General features: G+C 38.3%; 1 protein-coding gene across 4 annotated transcripts in view; it reads left to right on the plus strand.

Moving 5' to 3' along the window:
• Positions 1-25,189, plus strand: part of grb10b (growth factor receptor-bound protein 10b) — a 110,889-nt gene that overhangs the window by 41,324 nt on the left and 44,376 nt on the right. For all 4 annotated transcript variants that reach the window (XM_084384786.1, XM_084384788.1, XM_084384787.1 and 1 more), the window contains exons 4-5: positions 10,414-10,621; positions 13,120-13,261. In XM_084384786.1, the coding sequence (XP_084240912.1) occupies positions 10,414-10,621; positions 13,120-13,261 (350 nt within the window). The remainder of the gene's footprint in view (positions 1-10,413; positions 10,622-13,119; positions 13,262-25,189) is intronic.

The following is a 25,189-nucleotide window of genomic DNA, read 5'->3' on the forward strand; positions in this document are numbered from 1 at the left end:
GGTATCCCTTTGTTGAGGTCAGTGCCTCTCCTACACTGCATGGTTCTGATGGACCCTTAAGCATCAATATCCAGTGCATTGCATTCTTTAGAAGAAAGAATGGTTTAAGTGTTGTGGGCGGACGGGGCTTATAAGATTAAAGAATGTGAAGTGTATGAAACTCACTGATTAGATTGATGTTTCCCAAGAACAGGCCTTGATCTCCATTATTGTTTTTCCAGATTTTCCCTCTCTTTTTATGCTCTGCTGCTTGACTGCCAGGGGCATTTTTAGCTATCATAACCTCTCTGACTACTTTTACATGCACACCAAAAAACTGCTTATTGCAAGAAAGCTGTTTAAGGTGTCGTCTCAAACCTGTATAACTTTCTTCTGTGGAATGGCAAATAATATATTTTGAAGAATGTTGGTAACCTAACAGTTTTGGTTACAATTATATATCTAATCTAATATTATATAATCATATATCACATTTCCCTTTATATGGTGAAATTCCGTAGGTGAAATGCAGTCATCTCAATAGGAATCCACACGATTGAGAATTTTGTGTGAGGGACACTTGAGGGAAAAAAAAATATCTGTGTGGATTTTACATTAGCTTCAAGTTTATTGAACTGTTAACTCTTGGATTTGCTGCGTTTACCGATATAAAGCTGCTGGATTTGGAAGTGACCTCTGAGTAAGCAGTACTTCATGCATCGCTACACTATTGACAATGAACATTCCTTGCCTACAAAGTTTCGCAGAAGTTTAGCTAATGTGACCACTTTTATCCTGTGACCTCATGTCATTACATGGCAGAGAATCATATATTGTGTGAAAATTGACTTAAATTCCATTTTAAGGAATTTTATCCTCATATTATCCTCATACAAGCTACTGTAAACTAGCAGATTAGTCGTATAAACCTTTCTTTTGGTGTGTTTTTGTAATCTTTGAATCTTGACAGACCCATCACCAGTCACTGTATTGTACAGTATATTGTATATATTGAAGAATCAGGATCAGCTCTGCATCTACATTAATTAACTTGTATGGCTAACTAAAATAAAACTCAGGATCCTATTTTCTATTCTTCTCCCACTCCTTCTCTATATGAATCCGCCATCCTTTATATCTCCCTCCTTCCCTTCTGTCCACCCCTCCTGTGTGGTGCTTATATGAAGGCACTGTATTGTTTAGACAACTTGGGAAAGCTTTATTAGAGTGCTGTCTATATCTGTGAAAAGACTTGCTCCACTGCCTCCTTTCACATACATCTGTGTGTGTGTTTTTGAGGCACATATCTTGCCCCAGAGGTCTTCTACAGGACGTTCCTGCCAAAGTGACTCCTCCTTTCCCCTTTTAGTACTCCCGTCTCTTTGTTCACTCACAATTTGCATGCTAATTGTCACCAGCTGGATGGCCTAATGATCTCAGTCATAAACATAGTGCTATAAAACATGGTGCTTTTAAAACTTTGTCTTTAACAGTCTTTGGCATAAGTGAAACAATTTAACCACTTGTATTGGGCAAAGAATCAGCAGCCTCAAAAGTAGATTAGCTGAGATGTATTTTGCCACTGTCCCACTAATAGAACCAGATACACAGTGGTAAATCAGCTCTTGCACACCACTGCTAAAGTGGACCTATATGAAAATCAGTGACGTATCAGGGTGTGTTTGGGTATCACCCTCTACTAATGGTTGGAAACTTCCATTTTTCATACACATTACTCTCAAAACCTTGGGCCATCATTTAAGACAAAAATCTAATTCTGGGTACCTACTACATTATTATAGCTCCAATTTTTACTTGCTGAAAGTTTTGTGGTAGTAATCATGAACAAATTCCTGAAATTGGAGGCAAGTCGGTGCTCGTTCACATGAGTGACAATCGCATAATGTATATTATCAAAGAAGTGATCTGAGAGAAGAGCTGATGCATCGGCAATGCCCATGACATTTTTCCGTGCAAAATATCTAGACCTGTCTGCAACTTAGCACGTATGCAGTGTGAAATGTGTTGACTGGAAATTACATCGGTGACAATCTACAGCCAATGAGAGAGCAAGATGGGTGGGAAGGGATAGCTACAGGGGGAGGAGTAATAGACCTGCAACATAATCAGCAAGCATGGCTTCTGAAAACAACCATTCTTCTTTGTATTCTTCTTTTTTTCTTTTTTGCTGCAAATCAGCGCACAGACAACTTGGATCGCAAGCTTTTTGAGGGCTACAACTTTTATCAGGAATAAATCCAGTCTTGCCCATGATCTTACATCATTTCCTGTATCACTTCTCGAGTGTGTTTGATTGTGAAACTTATGCCGGGGACACACTTAACGACTAGCTGAAACATTCGAAGACTGAACTGAGCACACTTACAGACTGTTTCCAACGACTGGAGCAGATTTTAAACACCGACTGTTAACACCGACTGAACGCAACTGTCTCTGACTTGGCGCTTTTGGGCATGATCAGTCGTAAGCAGGGGTGTGAAGTAACGAATTACAAATACTCAGATTACTGTAATTAAGTCGTTTTTTTCCAGAAATTTTACTTTTTTGAGTAGTTTAAAAATTGTGTAATTTTACTTTTTACACAGTGTTTATTATAAGGGGGTAGAATCCGCAGCTTAGTACTCACTACTCACTACTCATGAGTACTTTTAAATAAGCTACTTTTTTACTCTTACTCAAGTAGTTTTTTGGACAAGTACTTTTAACTCTACTCACACTACATTTTTTGGAATGTAATGGTACTTTTACTTGAGTATGTTTTTTCAGTACTCTTTCCACCACTGGTCGTAAGTATCATATTACATTCATAATTGGCCTTACAGTTGTTAAGTGTGTCCCCGGCTTAAGTTTGTAGACCAGACAAAGTTGTCTGCGATTCTTCCCATTTAAATGTTCGGTAATGTGTGACCCACTGTTGCCAATCCATTGTGTAATGTGCAGACAACAGCAACTAATGGTGCCCCAGACAGTCGTGTAATGAAAACAAAAACAGCGATCCAACGGAAATTGCGTTGTGTGTTCCCGGTTTAAGGCCCTGGTTATACAGTACATATTAATAACCATCGTAGGTGATCATAAGATTTTTCTTTTTTTCTTTTTTGTGATTTGGCTCTATTTATTAATTTTATAATTACAATTTTTCATCGGATACCATCCATATTGAAATGAAAGGAAAGCATGCTTAAGATTTGTGTGCAAACAGTAGCTCAGGTAGGTCAAAAAACACGAAGAAAAGCGTTATAATAATACAGTATCAGCAATCACTGACATTCACATGCGGACGTTAGCATTACCTGAGGTAATTTTTCCAGACCTTTTTCCAGAAGGTAAAAGTCACCGTAATCATTACTGACAACGTCCTTAATGATTACTGAGATGGCACATTTGGACGAGACAAAAATCACTGCGAAGCTCTGGTAATAATTACTTTACCCCACCTCTCCATGTAAAATTAATCCCGTCCGAATAGGGCTTAAGACAGTGGTTCTCAACTGGTTTTGCCATAGGACCCACATTTTCCCATAGTTATTAAGCCGCAAGCCAATTTTGTAGGAATCTGACCAAATTCCTATATATACTGTATATGAACTGAACTGTAAATTAAACATAACAAAACTGCTCCTGATGAATAGAATGAACATTATACCTGCATGTAAATCCTTCCCAGCTAACACACAACTTACCAGTTATGTAGTTTATTGGTACTTTTTCGTAATTTCATGACTTACTAATTGACAATGTAACTACGACTTTGCATGCTCGTAACTTCTTTTGCTCTTTATATATCGTGAAGTGATATATAGCGTGCGCCTTCGCATTTGCGCATGCAATTGAAGATTGTGTGCTACAAACACAGTATAACGTTTTTCTGAGGTGAGAGTTTTTTTATTTCGTAACAAGTTACGAAAATAACGTTACAATAATGACACTGACATATAGCCTGACAACATCTCAGGTAAAGAAATAGAGGGAAGTTTGCAGATTGCCCACCATAATTCCGTTTACACTGCAGCAACCCTAAGGATGTAAGGCTTAAGCATGGTTCTTCTAGAGAAGCGAGCATTTGTCTGCAATTATAAGCAGACAAATAATCTGTCTCCAATCTACTTTCCAAGCCTATGAAGTTGGAGAGGGCAATAGAGCTGAATTTTGCAACTCCATCCACCCCTTTAACTTCTCTATAGGAGAACTCATGCAGGTCTATGTAGGCAGACCCCAACGTCAGCGTAAGCTTATAGAGCGAGAGCGAAAAATGTTTCCTATCTCTGCTAAATACCATTCCTTCAACACTCATGGAACCCCCAGAGAGGGATACACCTCATGAAAGCTGCTGACTGAGACCCCAGCTCTGTAAACATCTGTACGACAGCCTCACCGGCTGACTGAAGAGGTCAGAGTGTGAGATCAAAGCATTGAAGAGTAAGATTTTCTCTTTCTCCTTATCACAGATGTCTCTATTGCAACTATAGAATGGCCGATGCACTGGCTGTGTTCTTTGTGGCACAAAAGGCTAGATCTGTGGCTTGCACAACTTTTTTTCTTTTTTTTTTTTGGACTGCTTCAGACCATTCAATAGGTGGGCATGGAGTCCCCACAACACCTGTGTCCCAACACTCTTCACTGTGAGGGGATACCACCCTCTGGCAGCACTGCTGAGCGGAGATTTGGCAGATATCATAGTGTGCAGGACCCCACAGGCCTGCCTCAGCATATGCCTTTTCATGAGCCTCAAGGTGGTAAGTAGAGGAGATAGACTTATTTCATAATACCTGCCTCTACTCTGCCCACCTCCGACCCCATGATCGAAGCTGCCATGCTGAACCATGAGGTGCAAACACTTGAAGAAAACCCACAAGAAAAAAGTCAAGCGAGAGGGGTGTTCCCTCAACGCGGCTCATCACAGTGAGTGCATTCAGTTTCCTGGAGAGCTGAACATGCTCGCCCCATTGGCAATCGAGAGACTTCAAAGAGGATGCAGCACCAGGGGAGACATAGCTTGCAAGCAACTCTTCAATTGGGGCATCCTCACATATCAATCCTCACACAGCCTCTCCACACAGGAATAGTTCGACTACACGGGAGAGACTATACGAGCCGAATACAAATTCCTCCATTATATTGACACCTCAATGTGGAGATCTAGGAGGAATAAAAGACTCACAAACTTATATGCAGGACAGTGGAGGAGGGATCTAATTCCTCATTAATCAGTCAGGTCAGATGTGGCCACAGAGTGACCAGAGCTAGCAGGAGAAGCCCAAAAGGGAATAAGAAAATCCCCGCGATCGATCCTGCTCTGCCATGTCAGCTGCATTGGGACCCAAACCATGAGGTGCAGACTCTCGACTCTCATCACTCCAGAGAGAATCAAGCAATAACAGAGCCTCCTACTCTGAATGCATTGTCATGAGTGCCTCCAACCCCCTTGAGAGCTGAATGTGCTCCGTGCAAACGGAGATCAAAAAATCAAGCAAGAACAGAGCTTCTTACCACAAATGTAACGTAATGAGCACATCCAGCTTCCTTGAGAGTTGAACGTGCTCCAACAGACTCTTGTCTTACACGCGCATACAAACAAGCGACTCCTGAAGACAAAAAAGCTGAGATGCGTAACTCAGACACCCCATATGTCACACTCCACACGTGACGTCATTGTCTGTCGTCTGCCAATGATTATTGGCAATTGTTTACACGTGCCTCAGACACCGCTCACGCTGATGGTGTTCCCCATAGCATCAACACCAAGATGCAGCATCAAAGTTCCACTTCGAAAGGGAACCACTAGGTGGAGTACATCCAATGCTGGTCTTCAAGGACACCATAGATGGTGTCACAATAGTAAAAAGATAAATACCCAACAGAACAAACAATCAACAACAACAAAAAGAATAGAAATTAATAATAAAAAATGTCAGCCTCCTAATATGGTTTGAGTAATTAAATTACAAAATGTTTTGAAAGAAGTCTCTATGCTCACCAAGGCTGCATTCATTTGATAAAAAATACAGAAAAAGCTGTAATATTGTGAAAAGTTATTACAATTTAAAATAACTGTTTTCTATTTTAATATATTTAAAAGTTTAATTTATTATTTTGATGCAATGCTGAATTTTTTGCAGCAATTACTCCAGTCTTCAGTGTCACATGATCATTCAGAAATCATTGTAATATATGCTGATTTGGTTCTCAAGAAACATTATTATCACAGTTGAAAACATTTGTGCTGCTTGGCTTTATTTTGTGTGTAGAAACCATGATTGTGGAAACCATGATACCACATACCAGGATTTTACCAGGATTTTTTTAATGAATAGAAAGTTCAAAAGAACAGAATTTAATAAAGGCGGGGCTGGAGGAGCTGTTCTCCTGAATCATTCATGTATAAGAGACGTCTGAGATGAGTCAGGCCCTCCTCACAGGCCTCTACCTGAAACACAGCAGATTTAAATTTTAATATTTTCTGTAAAAACAAAAAGCTTTTAGAATTCAGTGCCTCATATCCTGAGGAAAGGTTGAAGGATGGGTTCATGTATTTGCTGTCTCCAGGATGTCTCTAAATAATTAATAGTTTAACTTTCTTATGTCTACTTTTGTATCATCCCTAAAAGACCAATCTGAATCTTATACCTCTCATTATGGACCAAACAGTTATTTTTTAAAGAATATCCTGCTCATTCTTTTCAATTTAATGAATATGTTGTGACTGTCAATACTTAAAAGTATCACAAACGTGGTCCATATAACTAATTCTGTAGCCCATTCTTGAGAGTATATAAGAGATGTAGAAATCTCTGATTCATGGACAAATCATTTCTTTGAGCATGTGACTGACCTTCACCATTGAAATGTGATTGAAATGTCAGTTGTTGTTTCAGCATTGAAACATCTTTCTTCAGAATTCAGCATTTTTTTTGTAGTTCCCTCTCAGTCACATTCCTCATTGAATTTATCTCCATCATTCGCACCTCCTCACTTATTTCCTTTCTAAACAAAAAGTGTCTTACAAAATTTAAATCATATGATTTAATATGAATTATGGGCAGAATGATTTTCACAACGGTTTGTAATTACTAATTATTTTGTAAATTACAAAAATTCTATAAGATCCAGTATGTGTTTTATGGCCTTATTTCAGTGACTTTTTATTTTTTTATTTTTTTTACAACCACACATAAATGTTCTTTTCTCAAAATTACAAACATGTACATACATGTTATTGTAGCAGAGTTTGTGCTGAATACAGTGTAATCTGACTTTATCCATTAATAGGTTTATAATCAACTGAAAAAATTATAAAAAATAAACAAATGTTAGGGCATGTCAAAACTTCACACTGTTTGTGAAAACATTAACAAAATACATATAGGGCCAGATTTACTAAACAGGGCACATTTGCGTGTGAGCGTAATTCCAAAAAAGCGCAAATGGGAGTGGAATGTTCTGGTTTAAGACATGCTTTTTTTGGAGCGGTAATGGCTCAAAAACCAGTAAATTGATGAGCGCAAACCTTAGTAGCTAAATCACCTTGCTTGATTCATTTAAATACTCCCCTCCCATAAATTTTGCGTCTGAAAGGGAAACTCCTACTCCTACATAATGCAATAAGGTCAGCCGCAAAAATAACCCTGTCCACTCCTTTTCAGCGCTAACTTTTTCACTGCGTGTCTTTAGAAAATCCTGACAGTATAGTGTTTTAAAGCCAAAAGAAGGTTTGCGCTGGCACAAGCTGTTAGTAAATCTCTTTTTAACAAGATCTGTATAAATATGTTCATATTAAAAGGTATTCTATTTGTAAAAATGAAATAAAACTCAACAGTGATTCAACCTTTATCCAGGACTTTGATTCACCCATCAATAAACGTTGAAATGCCTGCTGGGTTTCAACTAATTGTTTGATCCAGTTCACAAAAGTGGTCTGAATGATTTGCTCATCAATTTTCAAAATTGCCAATTATTTATCATTATTTTTTATTTTATTGTAATAGTGTAGAGTTTATTTTAAATGATTATCAGTGCTCATTATTATTTTTATTTTTTTTATAAATTTTTTTTCATTCATGTCTGTTTAACTGTGTTTACTTCTGGAGTGCCTGCATAACCCTATCTAAAACAGTTATTTTCTAAAACGTACACCTACAGTCACATTGGTGCCTAAATTTGTAACTATGCCTCAGTGAGGCTGGTTGAGAACGGACAGTGTATTTGCAAAGTCAAAAAAAAAAAAAAAAAGTATCAAATCGGCTCTTTTGGTCATAAAAGGATGCCAACTACATATTAGAATTTGTCCAGTGTTTAATCTGTTTAGATTTTTATCCACTTGTTTGTTTTAGCACCCTCTGCTGGACTTTGCTTCTGTTTCTATTACAGAAGGCCAAGTGCATGCATATTGCACTGTACTGTTAAAGAAACAGTTCACACGAAAATTAACATTATTTACATATCCTCATGTAATTCCATATCTGTATGAATACATTTTTTTCAGTGCAATGCAAAAGGAGAATTAAAAAAAAAATCCTATAGAAGTTTTGGGGCCCTATTTTAACGATCTGAAATGCAAGTATCAAACGTGAAACGCAAGTAACTTTGTGGGCGGATCACTCGCAAATCTAAAATGGGTTGGTCTGAAGTAGCTGCATTACTCATAGGTGTGGTTTGGGCGTAACGTGAAATAAACCAATCAGAGCGTCATCTCACATTCCCTTTAAAAGCAGGCGCGCTTGTTCCATGGCAGGTTGCTATTATAACGGCGGATTTGCCAGGCGCACGCCAGGAGCGGTTCACAGCCGAGGAGACCGACGTTCTCGTCAGGGCCGTAAAAGACAGAGAAGTGACATTGTATGGGGATGGGGAGAAACCCACCCAAATTTGCATCGGTTAAACAGGCGTATAATAATTTGGGAAAATGTGTAAGCTAGATTTATGCCTATTTTTTCACATCTTCATGGACACCACAATGATTTCCCTCATGTGGAATATTTTTCCTTGTCATTTTGTATGATTTGCAAAAATGGCAACTGCTGCGTCTGTGTAGATGAGAGAAGCAAAGTGTATGTGAGTGAGTGACCAGAATAAATGGGAACTTGTGCTTGATGTTAGTAACTTATGAGGTTAGATTTAGATTTACAGTTCGAATTAACGTTAGTGCACAGATTTAAATAGACTTGCATCATGATTGATGTTTGCCAAATATGTGGTTCAGAGTGATGTTTTGTCATGCTGATAAGCCATGTTCAATTAAAAAATTCACAGCTCTTTCAGAACATAGACCTGTTTGTCTGGTTTCAACAGAGTTTGGGTTCAGACTGGGAACAGAGTGAGCACATCCCAAACACTTACCCCTAAAGTCAACAAAAAAATAACAATAATAATTACCTGTCTCTTAAATGCTTTTTTTTTTTTTTTATCAGTTAATGTCACCAAGCCCTCCTATTTTATTGTATTATTATTTTTACACAGGCCTATAAGAACTTTGTCTCTTTTACCCCATGGCGTGACTTCACTCTCAAAGTGTTCACTCCCCCCCCATGTGCTAAAGCCTCGGTGTGTGAATGTATCTTATAGCTCTCCAGGATCTCTAAGTAGAGAAGGGGCTTACCTGTCTCTATTAATACATAGGGATCATCTGATTATCTGATGGGTTTTCAGGAAAAGGTCTTGCAGAGGGCACAGGTAACCCAGCCTTTTGCCAATTGTAATCAATTTCTTCTAGATAAGGTATTGTATAAAATGCAATTTTGACCAAAACAATTTGTCCACAACATTTGTACCCAGGTCCCCATGGGAAAAAACTTCCAAGTACTGCTGAAACAACTTAAAAAAGATCAATTCCCAGGATTTGTCAGAATGAAATTATATATATATTTGGAAGTCAGTGGGATCCATCAACTGTTTGGTTATGGACATTCTTCAAAATATCTTCTTTTTTTGGTTCAGCAGAGGAAATACATTTTTACAGGTTTGAAACAACTTGAGGGTTAGTAAATTATGACAACATTTTCATTTTTGGGTCAACAATCCCTTTAATGCTTAAGAGCAGGATTGTTACATGTCTACACATCCCTGAAATACATTGTGAGAGTTTATTAAATCTTAGATCGCCCTCTAGTGGTGTGATTATGAAACACATTTCTGAAAGTTCATAACTTATGTACTGTATGATAGTACCAGTCCAAGATGCTTTTTGCTTAATATAATGTTCCAGCCATGATAACAAACCCAATTTAGTAATGGATGTGACTTCAAACACCTGTTCTCCTGCTCAGCAACTCAGATGACAGATATATGTACATTAGATCATATCTTGATTTTACTTGATATAACAATCTTATAATAAACATTTTATACTTGTCTGATAAAAGGTAACTAATTAACTAATAGATGTGGTTTTGTATGTCTAATTTCTCTCCCTACCAGAGGATGACGTGGATCTAGAAGCTCTGGTGAATGACATGAACTCTTCCTTTGAGAGTCTGTACACTTCTTGCAGTGTTCAGACTGAATCCACTCCACTGCTGCACAATGGCCAACCGCACCGACCCGCTGGATATCACACACACGCTCAGTCCACCTCCCCACACCAGAGACTGCGGCGGTCCCAGCCTATGCACATCCTCGCTGTCAGGTAAAAACCCTGAAAATATATGAAACGCACACATACGGTTTCCCCAAAATATATTTAGACTCTGAAGCCACACTTTAAAATGTATGAATGTCATTGTGGGTGTTTATTTTAAAGAAAGACATTTAGCAAGTTTATACGTCTGACATTTTAAAACAATCAATATAGAGTTTGAGGGACTGTTTACACCATAGACATTATAGAGAGTAGACACCGCATCGACCACTACTGCCTACTGGCGCTGTAGAAAAACGGGGACATTTCCAGTTTGACTATCAATCTGATTGAAAAACCTAATGTTGTGTCTTCAAAAACAAAACGGGGACAGAGGTAGTTTTTTTCCCTGTATTTAGGCAGGGACAGGCAACCAAAAACGGGGACTGTCCCCTGAAACCGGGGAAGTCTGGTCACCCTATGATATGTGATGTAGGCTATGATAGGTATTTTGCAAATCACACACTATAAATATGATAGAGAAGCAGAAACAGATAGTGGCAGTAAAGTCAGATATTTTAATAAGTTGAAGAAACATATTATTATTACTTTTGTTAGGGTGAATTACATGTGAATAATACACAGTGTTGGGCAAGCTACTTGGAAATTGTAATGAGCTAAGCTATCAGTTACTCTGCCATGAATAAAGCTTCACTACACAAAAGCTACCACCCAGTCAAATGTAGCAAGTAACACAGCAGTAGGCTAGTTCACTACATAGGAAGCTACTTTAAGTTGCGCTAATTTCACATGACAAGAAAAGTGTAGCTTGATAAATAAAGCTACTTGATAAATAAAGGAGTTAAGCTACTGAAAAGTTACTTGATTCAGGAAATAGTGAAGCTACTACCAAAATACTAAGTTACTAGCTAAGCTACAGTACAAGTAGCAACTGCCCAACACTGATAATGCAGTCTGTGCCACTTGTGTAAAATTCGCTGGCCAATGTTATTCCAGTATTATTTGTTTTATTTCTTGAATAGCATTTTTGTGTCAGTTGTAATCTAAGTCAGTGTTATGGAATATGACTTATCAAGTCTATTGATTCTATTCACAAAATACAACCAATAGTACGGTAATGTTAAATCGTACTTGTGAAAAGTAATCCCCCGAGCCCTGTTTGCGATGGTCCGCCGATTTGAGCAGGAATATGCTGCACAGTGCTCGACATCTTGTTTCTTCTGCTGCTACGCAACTAGGAGTATCAAGACGGCGGCCGCATTTCTTGCGCCCAGTGGCCAATAGGGTGTCTACTCTCTATTATGTCTATGGTTTACACAACACCATTTTCAACTAAAAACGTAAAACCTTTTATGCGTTTTGGCCATTCGTTTACACGACAATGGCATTTTGGGTGCCTGAAATCTGCAAAGTTTTGAAAACAGGTTTCAAATTGCAAGTTTCTGAAAACGTTCTCATGTGAACAACAAAAACCTGAATATTTTGGAATCGTAATGCGTATTATGTGTTCAATCTATAGTGTTTCATCACCATCTAATGGCCTGACAGCAGAATACAGGGGTTTTATTTGTTTTCACGGATCCGTGTGAATGGGGATCGTTTTGACAATGACGCTTTGTCTGTACGCAGAAAACTCAAAGGAAAAACGTCTCCATTTAAGCATATCGTTGGCGTGTAAACTTACCCTAAAATGTACTTGAACCTATTGTTAAACATTGGGGGAACATGTTTCTAGTTAATATGATAAAGTGCACCTGTAGTTGAGGGGAAGTGACTTCATACATCCACTAAAAATCACCTTGGGACCAATTGCACAAAAGTCTTAATAGTTAAAAGTTAAAAGTTAATTAGTGAAGAATTTAGTTTGCAGACGATACCTGCTTTGATATTGTGTTATTTAATACAGCGACATTCAGAATTTTTTTAATATAGTGTACGGTAAGTGTGCAAACACTTACACGCACAGAGCACATTTTGCCGTAAGAAATACCAAAAAGCAGAGCAAATTACATCAAAACTTCAAAGATTTTCCAAAACAATAGCTTAAATGAAGCACACACGCTATGATCTTTTTCAGCTTGGCTTTCTTTGCCTCCATCAAGAGTGACACTATTGTTATTATTCCATTGATCTGTTATGCTGAAACCTCTGAGAATAAATGCTTTCCATTTGGTGAGCGTGTTTTTGCCTCTCAGCTGCGGATCAGAGCAGGAAGTTGAGCATACCGAGCTTGTGAACGAGGGTTCACTCAAGCAAAGGTTCACTCAGAGGTTACCGTTCAGACTTCAGCTCTGAATTCCATATCACACACTCCCTCATGCTCTCAAACCTACGGCACAAATGTGTGTGTGTCTTTCAGCTTTTCTCTGAAGTCCCCACTTCAAAAGGACTCCCTGTCTAATAACAGCTTCAAAAAATGGCCCAAAATGCTAATGCTGCCCAAAGCCGCCAACAATTTGAGACTGACAGTAATAATTTTGGCTTAGAGACAAGGTTTCTTGTACGTAATATAACCCTAAATCGGAGATTTTGCTTTATTCTTCCAGAAGACTTCAGGAAGAGGAGCAACAGTACCGAACGTCCTCTCTACCTGCCATCCCCAATCCCTTTCCTGAGCTCTGCAGCCCTGCGAGTTCCCCTACACTCAGCTCTGGCTCCTTACCTCAGTGTCAGCCCTCAGGCAAATATGTAAGAGATCCTTTGTTCTCATTCCTCTTTCACTGCAAGGACTAGTTTACTCAGAAATAGAAATTCTGTCATTATTTATGTATTATTTAATTCCGCAATATTTTCTCTCTTCCATGGGAGAAATTCTGAAGAATATTTGCACAACACATTTTTATAAAACATCAGGCCAATGTACTCCAAAAAACACACGTGCACACACACATACACACACACAAAGCAACAGTATTCTGAACCATATGATTGCTTTAAGTGAGGAACACATTGAAATTTGAGTAATTCTTTTATTTTAATGTCAGTGACATCACACCTGGCGCATTTTTGAATCTGATGTGTGATAATGTTCAGAAAGATTCTTAAAAAACGTCTTTCCTTCCTTCTTCCACGAGGTGACGTTGCTACAGTGTAACTACACAAATAAGTACTTAGGGTTTCACTTTATTTTAAGGTGTAATTGTTACAGTGTAATTATATATTTAAGTACTGAGTAATATTAATTAACTACATGTACCTACTATAGGGTTAGGGTTTGGGGTTACACTTTATTTTAAGGTGTCAATATTACAGTGTAATTTTACATTCAAGTACTAAGTAATAATAATTAACTACATGTACATACTATAGGGTTAGGGTTAAGATGAGTGTTTGGTTTAGGGTTAATTGCATGTAATTATGCATAATTTATAGTTATTCTACAGTAACTACATGTAACATGTAACAATGACACTGTAAAATAAAGTGTTACCGGTTTGGTTGAGGGTTAGTTGCATGTAATTATGCATAATTCACTGTTATTACTATGGTAAGTACATGTAACATATGTATCAAGGACACTGTAAAATAAAGTGTTACCGTACTTAGTAATATTAATTAATTACTTAGGGTCAGGGTTTGGTTTAGGGTCAGTAAATATGCATAATTTACTGTTATTACTATAGTAATTAAGTACATGTAACATGTAATTAGGTCACCTTAAAATAAAGTAGTAAAACCAATAGCACACTTGGTTGGAATTTGTTTTTTGTTTTTGTTACACTTTATTTTAAGGTGTCCTTGTTACAGTGTAATTATACATCTAAGTACGGAGTAATATTAAATAACTACATGTACTTATTATTGGGTTAGGATTAGGGTTTTGCGTTACTTTATTTTACAGTATGTGTACTTACAGTGTAGTTACCAAAGAAAGTACTGGGTAATATAAGGTAACTACATGGGTTAAGGTTAGGTTTAGGGATAGGTTCAGGGTTAGTACCTATTAATAACCCATTAGTGTAATTGCTATAATAAGAACATAGTATATACATGCGGACATGACAGTAAAATAAAGTGCTACCAGGTTTGGTTTAGGGTTACTTGCATGTAATTATGTATTATTTATATTTATTACTATAGTAACTACATATGTAACGTGTAACAAGCACACATAAAAGATTTCTTAAAATGTGACTCAGATATTCGCATTGTGCCATATTTGGAGATTTTAGATGTTAAATACTGTTGGGACAACATAGGTTTTGAAACGTGCTGAAATGGAGTTCAGTGTGGTGTATTGCTTTAACATGTGTCCAGACACTGGTTTCCTAAGAAACAGGTCACTTCCTGTATGGTGTGACTCATGTGCTCTTACAGTAAGAGCTCACTTACAGCAGTAATAAAAAGTTATGTCCACATGAATGTCGCCTAAAACGTAATAATATCTTCATCCAAAACAAAATAAAATTATTTTCTGATTTTTTATGGGCTTTTGGTCGTTAACGGGAAAGGACAGATGGGATACTATTGAGAAAAGAGAGGAGGTTTGATCGGGAAATGATGGAAGACAGATTTGAACTCAAGTTGCAACGTGTAACATGTCTAAGATTGTGCCACATGCACTGCATTTTATCGCATTTAGGATAGTCTTATGTGTGCATTTGTGGCTGTGATGATTTGCCGGCACCTGTATTTATTTGTATACGTCGCACATGCATTGTTTGGATCTCTCTGTGTGCATGCGTGAGAGCATCTGTTGTGTGCGTGTGTGTGTATATATAGCTATCTCTAGACCTCTGGCTGTCTTGTGTGATCTGACTGAGGCCCCAGTATATTCCTGGAAAGCCCTGTCATTGCTCCAGGCTATCCTCCTCCATATGGGGCCACGGACTATTACCGTAACATGGTCCCAATGTTACCGTAAAAATCGCTACAGACATTAATCAATTACCCTTATCCCTCTCTTTACTTTTATTGTCCTGTGGATGAAACCCAGTAGGGCTCTAAGTGCTAGAGAAGGCTTTTGGTCTGTACAAAAGAGAAAACAACCTAGAAGAACGCCTGGAAGTCATTTAAAACAGCTGACAAATCTTCAGTGACTGATGATGTCCATAAATATAATCAAGACATCAAGCACATTGCCTGTTGTTTGAATGTGAAGTGCATGTGAATAGCAGACATTATTTTGGAATATGGAAAATGAGAACATATTTGTTGCAGGGCCCTCAAACATGTGATGACACTCTGTTAACAAAGGATGCAAGTGGTGCATCTCAATGTGTCAACTAAATCACCACCATTTCAACCCTGCAAAGACTGATATATGAAATAATCAGAATTATTATAATTTTTTTAATGGAACAGTTTATTGAGCCTTTAGACAAAATATTTGTAAAAATCGAAATAAATAAATAATTGTTTGCATACGTATGTGTTTCAGTGTAGACACAATGTTAGGCGGAGCTGGATTGAGGAAGATTGTTGCAGATTTTGAAGACAATTAATGACATTTGTCTTGCTCTTAGTTAGTAAAGGCATTTCTCACTACATGTGTGGGATTTGGCACATTTTGTTTCTTTCTCACTATTCACATCTATTTATGACTTTATTATGTCTGTACAGTAGCCCAAGCATATGTGGGCCTTTAAATGTGTATTTTTTCATTCATTCACAATAAATCACCTATTTACATATGTGGACATTCTCCACAACATTTTACAACCTGACAGTGCCAAATATATTTTTTTCAAGAATATAAAAGAATCAGCTTTAAAAGAATATACTTCAGTGGAGTGTTTTTAATTGCGTGTTATGTGTTACAAAACACCACTAATGTGCATGTTAAATGCAATTAAAGGGAAAAATTTATCATAATTTAAATTCATATTAAAAAGAATTAGCTGAACCTTTGTCATAATTAGTATGTTTAGTTTGGTTCTTTGTATTTCATTTATGTTTCTGCTGTTCCTAATACACTCCCCTTATTAGGGTCCCTTTTAGAGTGCCCAGCCTGCACAGGGCCTGAAGCACTGTGTAGATCCAGGATCAAATAGAGTTAATCCCCTCGTTTGCAAGGGTTAGAAAGCGCTATGCTGAGTTCTACTCTCCAGGATGCCCATCTCTATGATCCGGTCTGTGAGTGATTACTGCCACTATCTACTGTCCTCCCTATCGGATGCCTCAACAAGTGTGGAAAAATAGGTTAGAAAAGCCTCTGGTTAGAAAAGCACTGCACAGTGCTGACGCCTGTGACTTTCGAAGTTTTAGGCCTTACACTAGGCCTCCTCGATAGTCCAGTAGCGTAAGATTGTACTCTCCTTGCTTTAAAGGGTCGATAGCACTTCTGCTTTAACCTTATAGCTGGAGGCGCTCCCCTTATCTGGGTCCCTTCAGAGTGCCCAGCAGCCACAGGAGCTTGGAGCACTGTGTAGATCCAGGATCGAGTAGAGTTCCTCCACTCATTTGCAAGGGTTAGAAAGCGCTATTCTGAGTTCTACTCTCCAGGTTGCCCGTCTCTATGGTACGGTCTGTGAGCGATTACTGCCACTTTCTGCAGTCCTCCCTATCGGATGCAGTCCCTTCAGACGTTAAGTTGTTGATATGTTCTCCAGGCTCCCCTTATATACTTCCGGGTCGCACTAGTAGTGATGTCATAGGCTGTCGCTGGCCAATAGGATTGCCGTGATTAGCGTTTCAGACACTGGTTCACACGGAGGCGTTCCCCATAGCGTCAAATCGACGCCTGTTCTCAGGGAACAGAGGTTACAGTCGTAACCTAGACGTTTCACATAATTTAGTCTTTGTATTTATAGCCCTCAGTTTGAGTTGTTTGATTGTCCGTTCTTGTTGTCTTTTAATGGTTTAGTTACCTGCAGTTGCAATCGAAATTATTCAACCCCCATTGCAAATAAGGTTTATTGGCAACTAATGTTTCGAGTTGTACCCTTTTGCTGTTATGACCTGCTGCAAACGAGATGTATAACCAGACACCAGCTTCTGGCAGCGTTTCTGAGGAATCTTAGCCCATTCCTCATGAGCAATGGCCTCCAGTTCAGTAATATTCTTGAGTTTGTGTGTTGCAACCATTTCTTCGAATCCCACCAGAGATTTTCTATGGGATTTAAGTCAGGTGACTGTGATGGCCACTGTAGAATCTTCCAGGACTTATTCTATAACCAAGCCTGGGTGGAATTTGAGGTATGTTTGGGATCATTGTCCTTTTGGAAGGTCCAATGACTCCCAAGCTTCAGCTTGCTCACTGACAGCATGATGTTTTCTCCTTGGATTTCCTGATACTTCAATGAATCCATCTTGCCTTCCACACGCTGCAGGTTTCCAGTGCTAGAGGATGCAAAGCAGCCCCAGAGCATCACCGAGCCACCACCATGCTTAACTGCACACATTGTTCTTTTCATCATATGATTCATTCTTCTTCCTCCAGACATACCACTAGGGGTGTAACGATTCATCAACTACATCGATGTATCGATTTATATTCCTATGATCCAACTACATAGATCTGTGCTCGGCAAGTTGGCCTTCCGGACGACATATATCGATCTAACATCGTTTTAAAAGGTAATGAATCGATTGTATCGATACAAGGAAATAACGCATTGGATTTAAGCACGTCAGACTTTATATGGATGTTTTTTCTTAGCACTTTTAATGATAAAGGCGTTAAACATTACCCGATTCAGTCTGCCTATCTGTGATTATCAGCCGCGCAATGACAACAACAAGCAGCGCAAAGTCTCTCACCTCAGAAAAACGGACTTTCCTGTCCTCTCAGCCGCTATACTGCAGTAGCGCGCACTCTTCAATTGCACGCGCAAATGCGGCGAAGCGCGCTGTAGGCCTATATCGCTTCACTATATATAAAGCACAAAATAAACTACAAGCATGCAATGTCGTTACGTTTTAAATTAGGAAAAAAAAAAACGTGTTGTCCAGATTCAGTATCTGCTGTCAGATGATGATGCGTATGTGTACTTCTCACCAATTCTTTAAGTAAGCCATGAATTAAATAAAGTTTTTTTTAACTTTTTTCACTACCATAATATCATTTCTATTTAAACTTGGGTGTATTTAAAAAATATTTGTAACTGCACATTTGTAATGATGTTGCAATTTAATACATTTAAAATATGCGGTAATTATTATAAATGGTTTATCCGTGCATTTCATCATCTTTTATTTTAATTCATATGCTCTCACCTCCTCTCTTTTCTCTTCTCTGATGACATGTTTACTGACACGAGGGCGAGACAAACCTGTCATATAAGATCACAGAAATAGCAAACCACAATGATCCAATCAATTCCCGATGGACAAAATCAAGTCCCGCCCTAAAAAAAGTTTCTTGTTCAAGAAGTCGTTTCACTGTATAGACTATCGCAACTTCCATTTCATGCCAACTTTGAATGTAATATCAAATAACACATTAAAGTTAAAACGATAGTCAGGTAATTACATGTGCTTTAGTGTGTTTGTCAGTACATCATCACTTCTTTAAAGCACAACAAAAGATTATAAAAAACATATTCAATTAAAACTTTTCATTTGGCATTATTACAAAGTGCACTTTTTAAATGTGTACATAAGTGTGTTAAGAAACATTCATGAAAATGTGCTCTCATTAAGTATGCTTAATTGGCCTTTTATTTTTTTAACATTATACTATCTGTAAGTACAGTTTTGAAGTACAGTACTAAAGGCACCTTCAATACAATTAAGCACACAAGGGTTTGCTTTCTTTCTTTAATATAAATGCCATTTTGAAACTATTAATTGCTATTTATGCTGTTAGATTCCTACCATCATACTTAAGTTTGGCATGTGTATTCAAATACACCTTTGCACCGCGGTATGTCTGCAGAGCGTTGTTTAAAGAAAACATGGAGCATTCTGAAAATCATGTGTGATATGAAGCTGGTTTCTGGACTCTTTTACATGTTACCTTCCCACAGCTGCCTCTGGTTTGCACCCCCCGGATAGTTTTTCTGAAATGCATGCTCAAAGAAGTGCAGATGTCTGTCGGCCTGCTCGTCTGGTAAGAAACAAGACATTTGTGTTTACAGAAGTTTCCGAGCTGCGGGCACTTTCTGACAGGCCCCTATTGCTCTCCCAGGTCCCACGCGTAAGGCACGCGAACCAGAGAGCTTCCACAAGCCAGCAGGCCATTTGATGGCTCTGTATATTCAGAAATCATATGAATTTCATGTGTGTCCTACCTGAGTCAAGTTTAAAGTTTATGTGTAACAGATTTAACAGGGTCCATTCTATTCTACAATCTTCCACCCTTATCAAAAACACAACAGCACAGCAAAAGAGAAGGAGAGAGAGAGAGAGAGAGAGAGAGAGAGAGAGAGAGAGAGATTGAGAGAGAGAGAGAGAGAGAGAGAGAGAGAGAGTTACACAAAGGCTTTAATCCATTTAAAGCACTCACTGACATCAGGTTCTGGCACCCACTGAGAAGGCCTGGAACTGAAATAAGGGGATGAGCAATATGCTTAATACTATCTTACCTCACTTTAATGTGTTGATGCATTTTTACATAGGGTGAGGTAAGCGGCTGGAAATAACCCAGAACTGGGAAGGGCTTGCAGGCTCATCAAGCCCACACAATATGGCACAACTTGAGATAGAATGAGGAGTGCTTATTGCTCGCTGTAGACGCTGAGGTGTGGTATGGGCAGAGGTTGTCAATTGGTCTGAGGTCATTGTGTCTTTTTTTGTCATACCAGGAGGTGATATTTAAACAAAAACAGACAAGCAAGAGAGTGTTGTTCTAAATATCAGAACAGGTAATCACAGCCGTGCTGATATTCAGACCAAAAGCATGATTGAGAGTGTGATATTGCTTTTATTCTAGGAGCATATCGATCATCACCTCACCATTTCCTCTTCTCTCCGTGTCCTAAATGTTACACATACACAATATTTTTAGGTACGTTGTCTATTTTTGCTCCGACAATGGACAAAGTTCCCAACAAAGCAATAGCAGACCAGTTGCACATCTGTATAAAAGTGTTTTGTTTCGGAATGAATCAACATTTTTTAAAGAGGTCATATAATGGTACATGCACTTTTACAAGTTGGTTGTACTGAAATGTGTGTTGGCAGTGCCTGTACACAACCATCATAAAATGATAAAAATCCATCCAGTGTTTTTTAAAAAAAAATCTCCTTATATGTTTTCCCCCGTCTCAAATCAAGCCGTTCGACCTTGTGACGTCACACGGTCGGACGCCCCTCCCACGATTGTTGATTGACAGCAGCGTTTCAACACAGACCCGCCCTCGCTCGTGAGCGAGCTGTCAATCATAGTCCGCATTGTTCATATGGTGGAGCAGAATGGCGTCTAGCAATTGTGGTGTTCTGTTCTTGGGTGTAATAACGAACACAGCAGTCATTTGATGTTCCTAAATCCGAACCGCTGAAGACGCAGTGGCTGAGTTTTGTTTCGAAGGGAATATTCCCCACGATCAACGTCAATGCTTTCATGTTTGCGCGAATCATTTCACCAGACTGCTTTATAAACGAGAACATTGAAAAAGGTATTAGCTCCTGTCTGAGTATGTGTTGTTTATGTGCCTAATGACTGTCATAGTCTCACAGACTGGTTATTTTTTAAACAGATAAGTAAAATTTTAGTGCTTCAGCCCTGACAGTTGTACCTAACACTGCATAGTTAACGTTACGCATCACTGACAAGCCTACATTTACCGAAAAAAAAGTTTTTCATGACCATTAGCTGTAACATCACTCTGTCAATGAACTAACGTATACATCAGTAAACACATAGCGTTCGTATCTCACTACTCTACCCTGCCAGTATACACAAAGATAGATCAAAGTGACATTACGTTAACCAACCATTCAGAAACGTCCTGTTTTCCGACTCCGGTTCAAATTGATACGGTTGCACAGTGTCCTCAGAGACTCCCACTGCCATTCTTCAAAATATACCCTCTGTTGTCAAGGCAACACTCCATGTGTGTTGTGTCAAAACGCCCCACAGAACAGAGGGGCGGGGTGAGCAAAGCTCATTATCATTTAAAGACACATGCACTTAAACGGCGTGCTGAAAACAGAGCTGTTTTTGACCAGGTAAAATTTGTGTTTTCTTACAATACTAATGAGAATTTTTAATTAAAGTATATTACAAACTTTTAATTTAGACCCTAAAGAATCATATTAGCTTGTACAAAAATGGCATTATATGACCCCTTTAATGGATCAGTTCAGTGAATGATTCAATCACTCACTCATTCACTTGTTTTGTTCTAGAACAAATCAGCATTTGTTGAACAAATCTGTCGAGTGAATGATTCATTGACTTGTTCCAAACCTATATGACTTTCTTTTTTTCTGCGGAGCACAAAAAAGAGATATTTTGAACGGTGCAAACTGTTTTTTGTCTATACACTGAAAGTCAATGGGGTCCAAAACAACATTGGACCCAACTCACTTTCATTTTATGGACAAAAAACACTGAGACAGTTTTCAAAATTAAAAGCGAAGCCATAGAGGTTAAGAAGGAAATGAGGGTGAGTAAACGATTCGAATATTTTAATTCTTGAGTGAACTATCCCTTTAATAATGCTTGACAATACCACTTTAAAACTCACGTGTTGGCCAAAACTCATGTCAGAAATGCTGCTTTGCTACTTTATGTATTTGTATTGAGAAAGTTTAATATTCTTGTTTTGGTGCAGTGATTATCCAGTACATTAGTACGCAATCATTTGATGCTTTCACGCATCAACATTTACACTACACATGCAATGCAGCCGTATGCGTCCCTGACTGAATGTGATTGCAGTGATCTGATCATAATGAATTTTCCAAGACACATTGCGCCTTGTTTCCATTGTAGCTATTCCAGGCAGGTGTCTTGCTCAAGGACGCAATAGTCAAGTCAAGTATAGTGGTATCTCAAACCTTGTAGGGCTTGAACCTTGAACCTTTTGCTACCTCATTAAGTTTGTAGTTATACCACCATCATGCACGCCATGTTATGTGCGTGCTCACCATTCACCCAGACATGTCACCCTATGATGCTAACACCGCTTGGATCTTGATTACAGGGAAGTGCTGTAATCCATTTATTTATCCTCCAGCTTTGTCCCCTAAACTCACAACTGGTTCAGCTAAAGATAAAGGAGGGTTCATCTAATGGTCTTAAAGGGGTAAATAAAACATAGACATGCACACAAACACTCAGAGACAGAGTGAGATCTAAGGAGCAGTTGTAAACAGTTTACCAGTCAGTAAAGCCAGAATATTAAATCTAAAAAAAAAAAAATCTATATTGTGACACAAAATTTGTAAAGTTTCTAATATTTGTATTATTTTATATAAAAATAAATGGTATATAATTCAGAGGAGAATATTGTTTAGTGTCATGAATTAATCTCAATATATATATATATATATATATATATATTTATTTAATTTTTTTTAAGAAAACAAATATATTGATCTGAAATATAGCAAATGTCATGTCATCTAGAACCTTTATCCAGTAAACACTTCCTTTAGCTATTTTTTAAATTTTTTATTTTTTTAAATTTTTTACTGGACATAATTACTGCACAAAATAAAGATATAGTACATCCATTTTATATTCATTCAGGTTCAATTACCAAACATACAATCTTAATTGAATTTAAATAAAACAATGATTTTACAAAATATGAGACACTTCCTGTCTCCTTTTTTGTCCTTTTTTTAATCCCCTGCCATGGCAACACTGTTTGAGATATCCAATAACCATTTGCAATTTAGCATATTCAATATATTGGCATCATGTTGATGAAGTTTGGTGTGAATCGTATATCGGCCTTTGAAGCAATAGTTAAAAATTCAGAGTTTGATTCAAATAATCCACATTCAAATAAAAATAGTTGACTTCCTGTTGGTCAGAGCTAATGACTGTAAATTAGAAAGTTGTCCAGCTCGATGAGAGCAATATATTTACCGAGTTTTGTGACTGTAGGTAAAACTAACCCCCGACTTTAGTCAAAAGGTGGTGCTATAGAGTCCCTCCTCCACACCCATTTCTATGGCTGACAACTATGATGTGTTTGTCGAGTTTCATGCAATTTGAAGCATGCTAAGAGTCTCAAAAACACCCAAAAAGAATATTAAAGCATTGCAAATACAACAGTATTCAAGATATCAAGAATCCTTTCACAGGTGTACATCTGCTGTGTCTTGACATTATTCTAATGAAGATTGAAGCAAATCGGGCAAAAATAAGATGGTGATTTTAAAAGCATTTTTAAAGTGACACACTTCCTGCTGCCAGTTGGTGGCACTATAACTTTCACTCACAATAGTCACACCCATGTGATCAGCCTCCTACAATGAACACACAGCTGAAATTTCATCAAAATCAATGTATGCAGAAGTTATAACACACTTCCTGTTTCCCTTTTTTCGCCATAAATTCATTGCCTCGCTGCCCAAATTCCAGAGCATGCGTTTTTCAAACAACCCATAATAGCCAAATTCCTGTTGGGCTGGCGATAACTGTATGAAGTTTGGTTACTGTAGGTGAAAAGGGGGGCACTACAGAGGCCCTCAAATATAACCATATAAAAGGGTGTGCCACAGAGCCCCCCACAAACATCCCTCCACCCCCCAATAACTTGTGCCCGGCCCTGATGGCTGATGATTTCAATGTGTGCAACGTTTCAAGAGTTTTTGAGCATGTTAAGGGTCACAAAAGTGCCAGAAAGTGTGAGAATTGTTTATTATTATTTTTTTACCAAAGGAAAATAATAGGGCCCTTTGCCTCTTGGGGGTTGGGCCCTAATAATTATGGGCTCAGACCTGAGCTGTGTGTAGGATCCTGAAAGGTTATTTTGAGAAATGTGTGTCAGGTGTTCCTGTTTTATTCCACGTAGCTAAATTACATAGAAAGATAGTACTGTAACACCTTAGTGTATTACAGATATTTCTTCACCCTCCCAGGCATCTGTGTCATGATGCAGTACGTGCTGGTTTAAGCCACCAAGATGTGTCTACGTGTCACATCACACATGCAGGTGTTCCTGGCATAAAGTCTGCAGAGTCCATTTAGTTCTCTTTGCTGGGCTGATACCAGTCACAACAAAGCTGTTGACAGATGCTGGCTTGGACACTGGCCAGGCTGTGGTTTAGTCTAAGGCTTCTCCAGAGTCAAAGAGCCAATTTTATCCTTTAGCCCACTGAGCAAGTTTCAGCCTGCCTGGATTACTGGCTGCTAAGTACAGTCGTGACCGAGAACAGTGGTTTAAACAGTTCTTTCAGAAGGGACACCAATTAAAACAAGCTGTGGAGGAATCACTGCCAAGATCAGAGGTGTCAAGTAACGAAGTACAAATACTTCGTTACATTACTTAAGTAGAAATTTTGGGTATCTATACTTTACTGGAGTAATTATTTTTCAGACGACTTTTTACTTCTACTCCTTACAATTTTACGCAATTATCTGTACTTTCTACTCCTTACATTTTAAAAATAGCCTCGTTACTCCTTGTTCATTTCGGCTTGTTTTCATTCCGGCTTGTCGTCGTTAAAAAAAAATTGGCCAATTACACAAACGGTTAATAGATCTGAGTCCCGCCTCCTGAACACACATCGCTAAACTGATTGGCTTTGTGTTTTCTTTCTAACTTGTGAGAG

This window comes from Rutilus rutilus (assembly GCF_951802725.1).
Source record: "Rutilus rutilus genome assembly, chromosome: 17".
Lineage (NCBI taxonomy): Eukaryota > Metazoa > Chordata > Actinopteri > Cypriniformes > Leuciscidae > Rutilus > Rutilus rutilus.